This window comes from Chrysemys picta, chromosome 4, assembly GCF_011386835.1.
Source record: "Chrysemys picta bellii isolate R12L10 chromosome 4, ASM1138683v2, whole genome shotgun sequence".
NCBI classification, from domain to species: domain Eukaryota; kingdom Metazoa; phylum Chordata; order Testudines; family Emydidae; genus Chrysemys; species Chrysemys picta.
In genome coordinates, this window is record NC_088794.1 from 133,518,692 (window position 1) to 133,535,440 (window position 16,749).

Consider the following 16,749-nt stretch of genomic DNA (forward strand, 5'->3'; position numbering starts at 1 on the left):
ACATACTTCTCACAAGCAATGACAAGATCTTCAAACTATCTTGAATGTGTTTGCCAATGCCTACGCATGTCTTGGTTTCACTCTTAATATCAAGAAAACTAAAGTGCGTTATCAGCCCTCTCCAAATGAGGTATTACATACCCCATCTATCAAAATTAATTGAGTGGCACTGGAGAATGTCAATCATTTCCTCTAGCTTGGCTCATTAGCTCTGACGCCCCCCCCCTCCACTTGGTAAGGCAACTCCCATCTTTTCATATGCTGTGTATTTATACCTCCCTACTGTATGTTCCACTCCATGCATCTGATGAAGTGGGTTTTAGCCTATGAAAGCTTATACCCAAATACATTTGTTAGTCTCTAAGGTGCCACAATGACTCCTTGTTGTTTCTACCTTTGCAAGTCATCTTTCATCCTATAATATGCTCTAGTTCAAACAGGAATTATGTTTTGGGAAGTTCCACGGTTTGTGATATACAGGAGATCAGACTGGATAATCAGAGTGGTCCTTTCTTGCCTTAGAATTTATGAATTGTTGCTTAAAAGAGAATTAACCCTTAAGGGGCGGGACTCATTAAATTGTGCAAAGCCTATATCTAACAAAAGTGTTGTTTATTTAAATGGCCCAGTTAAAAAACACAATTAGGACTAATCTAATGAGTGTAAAGTATATGTGGGAGTGCTAAATTGCAGTGTGGGACCAGGGTGTGGATTTTGCCATCTGATTGATTTCTATGTGCAGGCTCCTGTATTGATGCAGATTACTGGAATGGGGCCCAAGTCAGCCCACATCATATCATTTAATTTGGTCATTATTAGCCTCTCTCTCTTTTCTAATCTACTGAGTATTCAGTAGATGTCAGATTTTCATATGATCATTTTATAAATTTGAGTTTTACTGTCCCCTAATTTGGCTTTTTTTACATATGATTTTTTTTTCTCTTTGGAACAATTAGATAAGGGGCCATTCTGCTCTGTTACACCAGTTACATCAGCATAACTGAGAGTGGAATTTAGCCCAACCTGCCATATGCTGCAATAGGACCAGAAGGGATGTACCTTTTTACCCACATGACACCCTGCTGAAGTCAATGGCATCCCATATGGTCACAAGGTTCGCCCACATGGACCTGATGGCAGGATAAGATTTTTTTCCCCTACTCATGATTACCTGGCAACCGCAGGTTACAGCTGCTTGGTTAGTACTGTCAAGAACAAATAAAACTAAAAACCTTACAATGTAAACGGTAAGAGTTCCCATTCAAAGCAGCAAGAACTGGCCGGGCTCCCCAGCCTTACAAAACTCCCATGGAAATCTATCAGTCCGGCGGCAAATTCTAGTCTCCCTCCCATTATTATGCCAGAATGGGAAAGATGTGCATGCTGGGATTTGTAGTCATTCTCTTCGGCTCTGTCGTGCGCATCCGGGCTGTGGGGACTACACTTCCCAGGCCGCCCCGCGGCGGGGGGGGGGATGTGGTTACAAGGCGGTGCGGTGAGTGCGGCTGGCTCAGTAGTACTAGGTGGTGGCTCAGCCGCAGGTGCAGGTTCTGGGCTGTGTCTGGCTGTCTGGGGATGTCGGACGCGGGCGGCGGAGGTCCCGGCGGGGGCGGCGAGGAGGGCGGCCTGGAGGTGCCCGGCTCCGCGGTGCAGAATGTGGCCGATGTCTCGGTGCTGCAGAAGCACCTGCGCAAGCTGGTGCCGCTGCTGCTGGAGGACGGCGGGGAGGTCCCGGCCGCGCTGGAGGCGGCGCTGGAGGAGAAGGGGGCCCTGGAGCAGATGCGCAAGTTCCTCTCCGACCCGCAGGTGCACACGGTGCTGGTGGAGCGATCCACGCTCAAGGGTGAGAGCCGGGCCGGGCGCCGAGCCGCTGCGGGGTGGGGTTGGGTTGAGCGGAGCCTCCCTCCGCTGCAGATGGTAGCTGGTGACAGTCTCTGCTTTGTGCAGCGCGGTGACCTTTGTTCCCCGCTCCTTTTGCGGAATTTGCGGAACTGTTAACTAAGGTTTGTAACCTGTCCTTTAAATCGGCTTCTGTACTCAATGACTGGAAGTTAGCTAATGTAACGCCAATATTTAAAAAGGGCTCTAGAGGTGATCCCGGCAATTACAGACCGGTGAGTCTAAAGTCTGTACTGGGCAAATTAGTCGAAACAATAGTTAAGAATAAAATTGTCCGACACATAGAAAAACATTAACTGTTGAGCAATAGTCAACATGGTTTCTGTAAAGGGAAATCGTGTCTTACTAATCTATTAGAATTCTTTGAAGGGGTCAACAAACATGTGGACAAGGGGGATCCAGTGGACATAGTGTACTTAGATTTCCAGAAAGCCTTTGACAAGGTCCTTCACCAAAGGCTCTTATGTAAATTAAGCTGCCATGGGATAAAAGGGAAGGTCCTTTCATGGATTGAGAACTGGTTAAAAGAGAGGGAACAAAGGGTAGGAATAAATGATAAATTCTCAGAATGGAGAGGGGTAACTAGTGGTGTTCCCCAAGGGTCAGTCCTCGGACCAATCCTATTCAACTTATTCATAAATGATCTGGAGAAAAGGGTAAACAGTGAGGTGGCAAAGTTTGCAGATGATACTAAACTGCTAAAGATAGTTAAGTCCAAAGCAGACTGTGAAGAACTTCAAAAAGCTCTCACAAAACTAAGTGATTGGGCAACAAAATGGCAAATGAAATTTAATGTGGATAAATGTAAAGTAATGCACATTGGAAAAAATAACCCCAACTATACATACAATATGATGGGGGCTAATTTAGCTACAACAAGTCAGGAAAAAGATCTTGGAGTCATCGTGGATAGTTCTCTGAAAATGTCCATGCAGTGTGCAGAGGCGGTCAAAAAAGCAAACAGGATGTTAGGAATCATTAAAAAGGGGATAGAGAATAAGACTGAGAATATATTATTGACCTTATATAAATCGATGATACGCCCTCATCTCGAATACTGCGTACAGATGTGGTCTCCTCATCTCAAAAAAGATATACTGGCACTAGAAAAGGTTCAGAAAAGGGCAACTAAAATGATTAAGGGTTTGGAACGGGGTCCCATATGAGGACAGATTAAAAAGGCTAGGACTCTTCAGCTTGGAAAAGAGGAGACTAAGGGGGGATATGATAGATGTATATAAAATCATGAGTGATGTGGAGAAAATGGATAAGGAGAAGTTATTTACTTATTCCCATAATACAAGAACTAGGGGTCATCAAATGAAATTAATAGGCAGCAGGTTTAAAACAAATAAAAGGAAGTTCTTCTTCACGCAGCGCACAGTCAACTTGTGGAACTCCTTACCTGAGAAGGTTGTGAAGGCTAGGACTATAACAGAGTTTAAAAGAGAACTGGATAAATTCATGGTGGTTAAGTCCATTAATGGCTATTAGCCAGGACGGGTAAGGAATGGTGTCCCTAGCCTCTGTCTGTCAGAGGGTGGAGATGGATGGCAGGAGAGAGATCACTTGATCATTGCCTGTTAGGTTCACTCCCTCTGGGGCACCTGGCATTGGCCACTGTCGGTAGACAGGATACTGGGCTAGATGGACCTTTGTTCTGACCCGGTACGGCCTTTCTTATGTATGTTCCCTGTGACAGGCCTGGGTGAGTCTGTGACTTCCCTCCTCCCACCCCTCCCCACACACACAGAGTGAGCGGCGGGCCTGTGACTCCCCCCATATACACATACACACAGTGGGGATGGGTCTGTGATCCCCCTGTATTCCCCCCCGTCCCCCCCCAGGGGAGATGCTGACCCCACCTGCACAGTGTGGTATACCCTGTAACACCCTATTGCAACAGGAAGAGGGGAGACAGCCCCATCAACAATTCCCTAACTGATTCCCCCAAGGGTTGGAACTGGCTCCCCCTGTAACCTCCTGTATTGGAATAAAGAGAAGAAGGGATGCTGTAACCCACCCAGCAACACCCTGTCCATTCCCACAGGAAGGGAATGAACTATAACCTTGGTCCTGAAAGCTAAACCAAAACCTATACAGAGGGGCTACTAATATGTCCGTGCTGTGGGACAAAAAAATTGCCAGAAATTGGTACTTCAGTTTTAAATTACCGAGATCAAGAAATCAACATTGGTCTTTGAAAAAAGACACTTATGGACACTGCCTTATATGAACTGTGGCTGAAATCAAAGTCAAGGTGATAAAACGTTCCCATGAGCTATGCCAGGGGTGGCCAACCTGAGAAGGAGCCAAAATTTACCAAAGTACAGTGTCAAAGACCACAGTAATACGTCAGCAGCCGCCCATCAGCTCCCCCCCCCCCCCATTCCCAGTGTCTCCTGCCCACCAGTAGCCCCGCCGGTCAGCAATCAGCTGTTTCGTGGTGTGCCGGAGGCTCTGGGGGGAGTGGGAGGAGCGAGAGCACGGCAGGCGCAGGGGGCGGGAAGGGGTGGAGTGGGAGCAGGGCCTGTGGCAGAGCCAGGGGTTAAGCAGTGAGCACCCCGTGGCACATTAGAAAGTTGGCACATGTAGCTCCAGCCTTGGAGTTGGTGCCTATACAAGGAGCCGCATGTGGCTCTGAAACCACAGGTTGGCCACCCCTACGCTATGCATTTATTTTTTTGTCAAGTTTCTGTCTTGGCTTTGCAGCACTGGAGTGCTTGGAAGCCTTGAACTTGGACCTCCTTCACAACAGCATCTGACTTTATTGCTGTGTTGTGCCACGTATCGCCCCAAAGCTCTTTATAAAGTAATATGTAGATGCTGGCTCAAAGGTCTTATGTAGGTAAATACAACGGGCGTTGTGCCTGGTACCTGGCTTGAAAAGATAAGGACATGATGTTAGGATTTTTCGTTGCTCAATTTGAGAAGTATGAAAGGATCATTCGTTTCTATGTGGCTAGTTCACAGATGCAGGCAGAAGGAATCTCCCTATAATTTCATCTGAAGGACTGAACCTGCCACTGTGTTGCAAAGTACTGCAGTGCAATTTAAACAGTGGGTATGAGTCAGTGCTGTTGAAGGACTTGGATGTGTGATGTTATAGCCTAGAGGCAAGAATGCTTAGCAACTGAGCTATATTAACACCACTAAAAAGAACGAGAAATACTTGTGACACCGTAGAGACTAACAAATTCAGTTAAAATTGAATAAATGTTTCAAAACCTGGCTTGTGTACTTTTCTATGTTAGATATTTACATTATTCTTCCGTCTTTCCCCCTCCATCCCCCCATATAGCATCTAGTAACTTTTTTATGAGTGAATTGCTCGTAGGGACAAATATAAACTACATCAGTTTCAGATATGGGGATGTAATAACAGATATCAAATCCTTGACAGTTAATTAGGTGGTCTAGTATTTCTAGCCCCCGATCACCCCAACGATAGCAAAAAAGCTTTGGAGAAGTGGGGTGAGAGTGGGAAGTCAAAGTCCTTAAAAGCACGTGCACACACACACACAAAACAAGCCAATTGTGCTCTAACTCCAGTTGCCCCATTTATGAGACACGTGAAGTACATCTACACTGTAATGCAATCTGCGGCACAGTCTCAGAGCCCGAGTCATTTGGCTTGGGCTGCTGGACTAAAAATAGCAGTGTAAATGTTCATCTCAGGTAGGAGACTGGACTCTGGTACCCACACCCCTCACAAGGCCTGTACTCTAATGTCTACACTGCAATTTTAGCCCCCTCAGCCCAAGCCCCACAAGTCTGAATCAGCTGATGGGCACCAGCCACAGCTGTTCAGTGAGTTATTTTATTGCAGTGTAGATGTACTCCTAGAGTACTTGGTCCCCAGTCTACCCCAGCATGTTCAAATATTGCAGGCACAGACTATTTTTTCATCTTATGTCTAAGAGAAAGTGCTCTGAGAGCAGTTTGCGAACATTTTGGTATTACTCATTCCTTTCTGTGATGGATACACTTCCTCACTCCTGACAGGATAAGTGTTTTTTGAGGACATTTCTCTACCTAAACTTCACCCAACAAATATGCCTTGGGCCAAATGCCAAGAGGCTGATTCTGCAAACCCTGGTAAAAACAAATTGCCGTTTCATGACACTTCTAGCAGTAGTAAGTTAATTGGATGTTAAATTCAGCACCACAAAATCTTGAATGGGCAAAATAGCTCACTTTAACTTCCTGGGTTTTATTTAACATGGTAAAAACAGCAAATGATTCCAGCAGTTGTATAACTGTAAACGGTTCTAAAAGATTGCTTATGACATTCTTGCTGTATATAATTATTGGACCCCAGCCCAGGGAAACTCTCTCTCCGTTTCCCACTGTTCCTAATGTTCAGATGAAGCAATTCTAGAAGTTCTACTTCATGCTAAGTGTAGACAGTATCAACTGGCCAGACCTTTTTAAGCACCATGGTGAAGACCTCCAAATCCAAACTACGTAGTGCTTAAAACGGTATGGTGGGCTGCCCAAGTAAAGGCGTGAACACCAGTTTACCTGAACCGTTGTTAATGTCAATGTGGGAATCTTTTTAGAAAAATTCCATGGCCTCCATGACTAGCCTGGGGTGGTTCTTAACAATTTTCTTGACAAAGTCACAGCCCAAAGTGTGTGCGTGTTGCACGCAACATGGTCAGATGTTATACTGGCATACTCAAGGGCGAGGTTAGTTTACTTAAGACTAATAACTACATGTAAACATTAATTTTAGTAGTCGTCTCCTTTTAATAGCTTGTGACAATTGGCAACTGTCATTGACTTAAGTGACTTGCATTCTGTAAATCCTACTGGTACCTCTTTCACTAGAGACTATGAGCACACATGTGCAGTAAGGGAAACTTATGGAACTGTTTTGGAATAACTGACTCAAATGCACTATTGAGTGCTGGTCTTAAATGTGTTCATGTTTCCTATCTTGGTATGTCATTACATAAACCGGCAGCTGTCTTTTGATTTTGAGATCTCAATCCACTCTCTACTCACACCTCTCCCTTTGCTACCCTTTACATTAGCACACTATCCAGTCCAGCCTCTTCCTAGATGCCCTAGGAAGATATTTGCATTACCTGCAATAAAATTTCTGATCTGGTTTGTAATAAGTAGTGTGTGAAGCTTTGACTATCATGTTCCCTTGTAGCCCCAACACCTGTCAAGAGACACAGCAGGCTGAGACCCAGTCTACACTGGGGTGGGGGGAGGAATCAATCTAAGTTATGCAACTTCAGCTACGTGAATAACATAGCTGAAGTCGACGTACTTAAATTGACTTACCGTGATGTCTTTACCACGGTGAGTCGACTGCTGCCACTCCCCCGTTGACTCTGCCTGTGCCTCTCGCGGTGGTGGAGTACAGGAGTCGACAGGAGAGCGCTCGGGGGTCGATTTATCACATCTAGACTAGATGCTATATCCTGGCTCGATACCCTGAGGACCTCTTCTTTGCCATCATTTCACAGGAACTTTTAGGGTGACCAGATCACCCAAGTCAAATATCGGGACGCGGGGGGAGGGGGGGGGGCATGACAGGGGGCGGGGCCAAAAAAAAAACCCCACCTTCCTCCGCAAGCGCTGGAGGGAGGCCCGGGAGACTCAGGGGAACCGAGACTCAGGGGAAGCGCGGGGCCGGGGCGAGTGAGAGTCCGGCCTGGTCCCGAGCAGGCAGGACTCAGTTGGGTGGTAGGGAGAGGAGGGGGGCGTCCCGCGGGGCCAGGCGGTGGCTGTTCTCACCCCCAGGCAGCGGGACTCGGGAGCAGCCGCTGCTGCAGCTCCCACTGCCGCGGGGGGAGGAAGCGGCCATGGCGCTTGGCGGCTGCGGCTCTGGCGCCCCCGAACCCCCCGAGCCGGGACCTGCTGCGGGGACCCAGTAGCGCGCACGCTGCGCCCAGCCCAGCCCCTGGCCAGTTGCGTCTGGGCTGCTGCCCAGCTGGTGCTATCGCGCGGCAGCCCCGGAGTGGGGACAGCAGGCCCCAGCCCCCCCGTCCCGCAGGGGAACGAACGGGGCTGGGCTGCCGATGCCTCCACCCCGGGGCTGCCACACGATAGCACCAGCTGGGCAGCAGCCTAGACGCTGGCCAGGGGCTGGGCACAGTGTGCGCGCTGCTGGGTCCCTGCAGCAGGCCCCGGCCCGGGGGGTTCGGGGGCGCCAGAGCCGCAGCCGCCAAGCACCATGGCCGCTCCCTCCCCCCGCGGCAGTGGGAGCTGCAGCAGCGGCTGCTCCCGAGTCCCGCTGCCCTGGGGGGAGAACAGCCGCCACCTGGCCCCGCGGGCCGCCCCCCTCCTCTCCCAACCACCCAACTGGGTCCTGCCTGCTGGGGACCAGGCCAGACTCTCACTCACCCCGGCCCCGCGCTTCCTCTGAGTCTCGCTTCCCCTGAGTCTCCCGGGCCTCCCTCCAGCGCTTGCGGAGGGGGGAGGAATGGTGAGCCCGGGGAAGAGGCGGGGATTCGGGGAGGGAGCCAATCGGGGGAGGAGGGGGTGGGGGTGGTGGGGGGGGGGGGCACAAGCACTTCCGGGCTCCAGGCTCCGGCGCATTTCCTTGTTTGTCCGGTGTCCCGACCGCACGTCGGTCGGGACGCGGGACAAACAAGGAAATATCGGGACAGTCCCGATAAAATCGGGACGTCTGGTCACCCTAGGAACTTTAGACCCTTGCTCCAAGCCATAGGATAACCACTAGAAGGCTTCTGGCAAATTTGTTTGGCACTGCTCCTCCCGCCTCCATCCCCTAAAAAAACCAAATCTCAAACAAGTCTTCAGCAGGTTTCATGTTTCTTCACTAGCAGAAGAATCTCTGTAAGGAAGGGCAGAAGAGTCAAATGGCAAGCTGTTCTTCTGGCGCTTTTATTTTTTATCGGAGTTTGATCCATCTGATCATTCACTTCAGGCTTGCAACAGATTTGGGGATCTTTTTCTTATATACGCTCATATTATTCCCTACCCCCTGTCCTGATTTTTCACATTTGCCATCTGCTCACCCTAAGCATGCACCGTGATTACATCACCTTGTGACTCACTAGCTAAGTTAGGGAAAGAGTCATTTTCTCTTACACTTTGTACTTTTAATCTCCTCTTTTCCTTAATATAATTTGAAGTCTTTGAAAAATATCGAGGCAAGTTATGAAAAGGAATTAAACTGACGATCTTGTGGCATGTTCTTGCAGGTCTTTAAGCATACTGAGATAACAAAACTTTGTGTAGTTTTAACAAGCCATAACTCAGGCTTTGTATTGTGGGGAAACTCTGCAAATCTCTCTCTTGAAATCAGATGTAAGGAGTTGGCTTGTAATTTGCTTTCACTACAGCAATTCATACAGGAGGCAGCCTAGAAAAAAGGGGAGCAGTAGTGGTCCTGAAGTAACTAATCTCTTGTAATAAAGCCATAAAAACCTGTGTCTTGAGGAGTCATGCGTTTTTGGGTTCTAAGTCATGGGTTAGTACAAATGAAAATATATTTTGGTATGTTCTATCCAATTCTGCTGACAACAAATGAAATCATTCTGGGTATGATTTTAATTTAGTTGCCTTGGAAATGCTGATTAAAAATCAGACTGACGGTACAATTCTCAAGTTAAGTAACAAGGCTTCACCAGTTTTCATCTTATCTGGTTATTATAGGTAGTATCTCAAACCCCAAAAATATAACTTGAGCTGTATGGCACACGCTACTTTTGTGCAAAGTTTCAAAGCTAGATGAGAGATGGGTACAAATGAGTTCCTGCACGAGTAGGCGTGAGGTAGCTGGGGTGGAGAGGGATGGGTTAATAGGCTTTTAAGTGTATGTTAGAGGTTTTTAATATATCAAATTCTGTTTGCAGAGGATGTGAGTGATGAAGGAGAAGAAGAAAAAGAAATCATATTGTATAGCATTAATAATGACATTCATTATGGGCTAAAGTCAAACAGGTGAGTGCAGTCTTACTGAAATCTGATATGAATGTTTTAGGACTAGGAAAAGCTAGTCCTGTAATCCTTAGGCCAACACACATATATTAATATGTAGTGCTTATATAGTGCTTTTGATGGTCACAGTGCTCTAAAAACATCTAGCTTCACAACAGCATGCTTTCGCGCTCTCTCATATGCTTGCATATTTGTTTCTTGTCATTGTCTGGCCCTAGCACACATTTGTCTCTGTGAAGCTAAAATATTTAAGAAGCAATCTTACACCAGAAAATGGTGTGCTTTCAATTATCATGATTATAGACTTGATTGCTTTTAGTTTTCTGTCAGTCTAAAATGGATTAATATAAAAACCTAATACATTCAGCTACTAGTAATAGTTTTAAAGGATTAGCACAAGTTTTGCTCACACTTTCAAAAGTGTACCCAGTAAAGCACGTTAGCATGTAACGTCTGATATACACCACTTAATTTTGTGTTATACTAGAGCTACTGCAATTTACTGTATTGTGGAATTAAATGTCTTATAGTTAACTAACTTTTTTCTTTACTCCACAGTTTGGCGTTCATTAAGCGTACACCAGTGATCGATGCTGACAAACCAGTGTCCTCCCAACTTAGAGTTCTTACTCTTAGTGAAGATTCTCCTTATGAAACATTACATTCTTTCATTAGCAATGCTGTTGCTCCCTTTTTTAAGTCCTTTATCAGAGAGTCTGGCAAAGCAGACAGGTAATTCTGTTAAATGCAAATAATAAATTTTCAGTACTAATGAAAAATGGATCAAAAAGAAATGTGGGGCTGAGGTAAATAGGACTTGAAACACCTCATTTCCTGTTAAAATTAACTTAAAGCTGTTGGGGATGTAATTCAAGTTACATGAACCCAAGTGCATGCAATTTATGTATGCCATTGGTCTAGCTTTTCATTTGATGATGTTTTTTCCCCCAGGGATGGTGATAAAATGGCTCCATCAGTTGAGAAAAAAATTGCAGAACTTGAAATGGGACTGCTGCATTTACAGCAGAATATTGAAATTCCAGAGATCAGTTTGCCAATTCATACAATTATTACTAATGTTGCCAAACAATGTTATGAGCGTGGAGAAAAGCCAAAGGTTACTGACTTTGGTGACAAGGTTGAGGACCCAACTTTTCTCAACCAGCTACAGTCTGGAGTTAACCGATGGATTAGAGAAATACAAAAGGTAAAATTGCAGAACCAAATGTCAGACTACATGGTAGAAACTCCTGTGTCATTCTTTAAGGGTGTGAAAACCTCCTCTTTTGCTGTTGGCCTATTAACTGTGTTGTAAAATCTTACTCTATGCAGGAAACTCTAAACATAGGGCCAGATTCTCAGCCAGTGTAAATTGAGCTACACCAGTGTACAGCTAAGAACCTGGCTCATGTTCTTTGTCTTTAAGTAAATTGTTACTAATAAAATGCTGGCTAATTTTGCGTCTTTCCATTCAGGTAGTAAAAAGTGACTGAAATTTAAAAAAAACTTTGAAGGGACTGGTGCAGAAGGTTGGTACTGAGTAGAGCAGGTCTGGGAAAATGTTTACTGGCATGTATAAAAGTTCTTCCCCACAGTGGCTCCCATGCTTTGTTTTGGTGAGGGTGGCAGCTTACTTTGCATTTCCATAGTGTTACTCCCCCAGTAACTCAACTCTGCTCCAAGTAAAGTTCTGAACTGTCAGAGTCACCAGGCAATGCTCTGGAACTACTCCATACGAAGCCAGTCAGGACTCTGGGGGAGTCTCCTCTCTGTGAGCATACTGTCTCCAGAGCAAGAAGCTTACACAGCTTCGACCTTCCTGGGTCTGACCTCAGAGCATTCAGCATCCCCTTCCACACCGTGCGCTTCCCACAGCGAGTCCGCACAGGCGGGGCTCTTGGGGAAGCTGGAGGGCCCTGCACCCCAACTCCGCAGTCAGACATGGCTCTCAGCTAGCCGGTAAAACAGAAGGTTTATTAGACTACAGGAACACGGTCTAAAACAGAGCTTGTAGGTACAGAACACAGGACCCCTAAGTCAGGTCCATCTTTGGGCCAGGGAGGCCAGAGCCCCATCTGACCCCCCTCCATTTCCCCAGCCAGCTCCAAACTAATACTCTCCAGCACCTCTTCTGGCCTTTGTCTCTTTCCTGGGCCAGGAGGTCACCTGATCTTTGTTCTCCAACACCTTCAGTTGGCACCTTTGCAGAGGAGGGGCCCAGGCCATCAGTTGCCAGGAGACAGGGCGTCGGCCATTCTCTGTGCAGACAGCATCACACTGGCCCTCTAGGACTCTGCGACAATCACACACCCTTATCCCACCACCTAGATACTTAGGACCTGCATAGAGGAAACTGAGGCACCCACACAGTATTCAGAGAGAACATTAAGAACATTCCCACTTCGTCACATCTCTTCCCCACTTCGAGACCGAACTGAGCGGGATCACTTTGGCCGGTGACCTGGGAAAGTTCAAACCCATCAACGTTCCCATGGATGCTCCAGCATCTCTCCCATTCCTTGTTGGGAGTTACACCAGGCCCTTCCAGTTTCACGCCCTCCCATAGGTCAGGTGTGCTCGATGGCACTCGCAGGCCACATGTGGGAAGGCTTATGCGGCCAGTGCCCTTTTGCCACCCTAGTACCCCTGGGATTCAAACTGGGATTGGGTCTTCAGTGCTCCAGTCTGGAGGGCTGTGATTTGGGCTCTCTTGGTTAAGAGCCCCCACCTTGACCTTGGGCAGCTCTGGGCTTGGGCAGCTGCTCCTCACCTTGTGGCCCAGGTATGACATCTCTCCCATCCCCACCTTGCACTTTCCAGCTTTTACTGTCAGTCCTGCCTCCCTGAGGCAGCCCAGCACCCTCAGCTTCTCCGAGGAGGGATCCTTCTGCAGCTCGGTCTGGAATTCAGCTGCTGGGGAAGGGAATAGGACCTGTTCCCTCTCACTGGCTAGGCCTGGGGTCACAGCCCCGCTGAGCCCTGTCCCTGGTAGCTCCCTCCCTGCCGTGGAATCACTTCCCAGCAGCACGTCTGGACAAGGAAAACTTGGTTGGCAGTCAATCTGCCCTGCCTGTGTGTCCCCTCACTCAAATGGGGTCTCAGCTCCCACCATGCTCAGCGCTGCCCCTGCTGTCCCAGTGGCGGTAAGCAGCCAGCTCGCTGCTTTGGTCACAGCATCAGAGCCCGCATGAGCCCCCTCTACGATGTGCAGGGGGGTGGGGAGCATCTCTTTGTCCCACTCAGCCCCAAGGGTCTGGTTACAGGCAGGCAGGTATCCTGAGCCCTGCAGCTCCACCTCCCTGCCAGCCAGGTCATGTGCATTTTCACTGACCATTTCCCTCTTAGCCAATTGTTTCCCTGGATTCAAATTCAAATCCTCAGCCATTACAGGAGCAGGGCCTGAATCCTGTCCCAAAGAGACAGTCATCCCCCAACAGGACCTCACAGCCGATATCTTGGAGAACCCCAACTACCAGCCAGCCCAACCCCTCCTGTGTCTGCACAGGGATCTGGGCCATAGGCAGGGCGAGGGGCTTCATCCCTGGGACCTTCACCCACATCACACAACCCTTCAGCATCTGGTGGGGCTGTACCACCTGGGGCCTGACAACAGTTCTCTGTCCCAGGGTCACGCCACCCCAGAAATGTCTTCCCCATTGACCATCATCTTCCGCTTCCACTGGGGGTCCAAGGGAGCCCAGGAGACTCCACGCAGACATATAGGTTGGGGTCAGGAATGGAAGCCTGATCACCACCCCACCCTTCTGGCTGATGGCATCTATGGCCTTAGGACCCAGCAAGGGAGCTAGATACCAGGGTTTTTCTGCAGGGCCCCCCTCGTTCAAATCACCAGCCTGCTTGAAGGCAGTAAGGTGGGCATCCACATCACCCCACTCCTTAACCAGGGGCAGCAATTTAGTATTGAGGTTCCCTGCGGAACTGGCACCCCAGGGTCTATCCCCACTCACCCCTGGGAAGTCCCTTATGCCTCTCTGCTCCACCACCGCCAGTTCATGCTGCTCCTGCTTCTCCTGCAGCTCTTTCTCAGGCTCTTGCTGTCTCTCATGGTCCTCTTGCTCCTTCGGACTCAGCTCTAGTCCCATCTGTGTCCGACCCCCTGATGGGGAACCTGATTGTGAAGTTTTAAGATTAAGGGGGTTTCCGCTAGGAGAGGAGGGGCAATGTAATGTAATTCCTCTGGTTATCAACCCTTTGAAGCCACATCCCTGTCCCCAGATATAGTTCAAACCGGATTCTCGAGAGACTAGCAAAGAGAAGACATTTGGATGAATAGTGTGAGTACACATTGACCCAGGATGACTTCCTGATCCAGCTAGCAGACAGGACCTCGGTCCATGAGGGCCCCAGTCCTTAAGGAAGGCTTGGAAGGACTTGCTTACCGAGTCCCCAACAGGCTGTGTGCTGGTTCTGAGAGAAGCTGTGATGAGCTGATAACCAGATCAATTCCCCTAGGTTGTGCAGGGGTTGGAGGACTGCTTCTGACAGAGTCCGTGTTAGGGTTTAGGTTCCTCATAAGCTTTTTAGTACTTTATTTTTAAGTGGTTTCTCTCCAGGGATTTTTGCCTAAAGAGTGAAGTAAGCTTGCTTAGACTTGTGTGGTACTATGTACTGATAATCACCGTGTTATCAGTCTGTGAAGAGAAAGCAAGCAGGTGTCCTTGGCAACCTGTCTGTGCTGGGAAATAAACAGTGAAGGCAGGGAACTAGGTAGCCTGGGACTACCTGAGTTAAAAGAAGGAGCCACTGACTCTCTTGCCCAAGTTGGCTCACTTCTCTGGGCATAATACCTATCTGCCAAGAGGGAGTGGAGTTTTTCTAGTTGTGGTGAAGATAAATTTTGAAGAGGCTACTGTACAGTGACACTTAGTTAACTTGAAATATATGTGTCAAGTCTTGATTTTTTTTTTAAGTGCTAGAAATAATTTGTAGATGGATGCTATAATTGAGACAGACATAAGCAACGCTGGCTGCTCTACCCTTAAGGTATAAGTTTGCAATACATTAAGATTTCATAGGATGCATGCACACCACTTGGCGCAATACACACAGGCATAACCTAAATAAGGATGAAATAGTGGCTATTTACTTTCTCATGGCCAAATTGTCACTGTTCCTGCATGGATATACTGAGGCAAAGGATGAGGCCACAGCTTCCTTCTTTCATTTTATTGCCAGCTCCTGCAGTTATTGGATTCTGGGACTGATTTAGTACACCCAGCAGGTTCCCCAAAGAGCATGGCTTATGTTGGGGCTTTGGTCAGTGCCCTTCTGCATAACTCATGGTGACTAAAACCAAATGAAGATAAGGTACCAACTACACTTGTTTTGTTTTTTTAAAGCAACTACAACTCCTATGTCTGAATGAGTTCAGTCTACCCAAGTAGATACGGGATCCCTTCCACTTGGCAACAGCAACAACAATTGCTTTGCACCTTCTCCAGTGCATCTCCAGAAACCTAAAGAAATATGTTTGCTCACCTGTGAAAACACTTTAATTTGGCTCTTTTTATCCTAGGAACATTTTGTAACTTATACCTTTTGTGTACAGCTGCTGCATGCAATGTCCACTATTACAGTTGTTGGTGAATGGCTTGCAGTGGGCTAGTGTAGACTAGATCTTTCCATTTTGGCATGTTGAACTATTGAAGTTGTGTGGAGGCAGTTTTTTTTTAATAGAAGTGCAAAACAATTAACAGTTACACAACAAAAGCATGTCACTTTCTTCAACATTTCACTTGCGTTTAAGGTGACCAAACTGGATCGAGATCCTGCGTCAGGCACGGCTTTACAGGAAATTAGTTTCTGGCTGAACTTGGAACGTGCTCTGTACCGCATTCAGGAGAAGCGTGAAAGCCCAGAAGTCCTCCTGACACTAGATATCTTGAAACATGGCAAACGTTTTCATGCTACTGTCAGCTTTGACACGGACACAGGTAAGAAACTGCAATGTGCTGTAGATTAATGAGCACTTTCTGTAGAAGTTTAGCTCTTGTGATATAGTTACACTAGTTAAATGTCAGCATCGCAATCAAAAAGCTTCACCTTGTATGAAGTGAAAACTATTGTCTTTCAACTGGTCAGATGGAATTGACACAATGAAGTCAATTAAATTTAACTCTCTTGTATTGTCTTTAGGTCTAAAACAGGCACTGGAAACTGTAAATGACTATAATCCACTGATGAAAGACTTTCCTTTGAATGACTTGTTGTCTGCTACTGAACTGGACAAAATAAGACAGGCACTTGTGGCAATATTCACCCATCTGAGAAAAATCAGAAATACAAAGTACCCCATTCAAAGGGCACTGCGTCTAGTGGAAGCCATTTCAAGAGACCTGAGTTCTCAGCTACTTAAAGTATTGGGAACCAGAAAACTGATGCATGTTGCCTATGAAGAGTTTGAAAAGGTACGTCTAGGGTGTCAAAGGCAGTAATAGCGAACGTAACACACTGAATGCAAATATGAGAGCATGTTGTTTGAGAGTCAAACAAGTTTCTTAAACTTTCAGGTTATGGTTGCATGTTTTGAAGTCTTCCATACTTGGGATGATGAATATGAGAAACTACAAGTGTTGCTGAGAGACATTGTGAAGAGAAAGAGAGAAGAGAATCTGAAGATGGTGTGGCGTATCAATCCTGCTCACAGGAAACTGCAGGCTCGTCTTGATCAAATGAGGAAGTTCAGGCGCCAGCATGAGCAGCTGAGAGCAGTTATTGTGAGAGTCTTAAGACCTCAGGTAGAGTTCCACTCCTTCCTAATTAGGGTAACTGCCTATACATCTGGTAAAGATATAGCAGTTTCCCATCTCTTTTTATGAAAGTCTACATGCAGACACAAGCCAGTTACATTAGTCACTCACAAAAGCAAAATTACTTGTGTTCCCCTGCAAACAGCTGACTAAA

General features: G+C 47.0%; 2 protein-coding genes across 3 annotated transcripts in view; one reads left to right on the forward strand and one right to left on the reverse strand.

Annotated features, from left to right (window-relative positions):
* LOC135983199 (uncharacterized) overlaps positions 1-16,749 on the reverse strand; it is a 372,285-nt gene that overhangs the window by 144,792 nt on the left and 210,744 nt on the right. The window lies entirely within an intron of this gene.
* Positions 1,446-16,749, forward strand: part of LOC101950650 (cytoplasmic dynein 1 heavy chain 1-like) — an 82,998-nt gene continuing 67,694 nt past the window's right edge. For both annotated transcript variants that reach the window (XM_065593601.1, XM_065593600.1), the window contains exons 1-7: positions 1,446-1,843; positions 9,741-9,828; positions 10,384-10,557; positions 10,777-11,032; positions 15,593-15,779; positions 15,982-16,253; positions 16,356-16,583. In XM_065593601.1, coding sequence (XP_065449673.1) covers positions 1,576-1,843; positions 9,741-9,828; positions 10,384-10,557; positions 10,777-11,032; positions 15,593-15,779; positions 15,982-16,253; positions 16,356-16,583 — 1,473 coding nt within the window. In that variant the 5' untranslated portion in view covers positions 1,446-1,575. The remainder of the gene's footprint in view (positions 1,844-9,740; positions 9,829-10,383; positions 10,558-10,776; positions 11,033-15,592; positions 15,780-15,981; positions 16,254-16,355; positions 16,584-16,749) is intronic.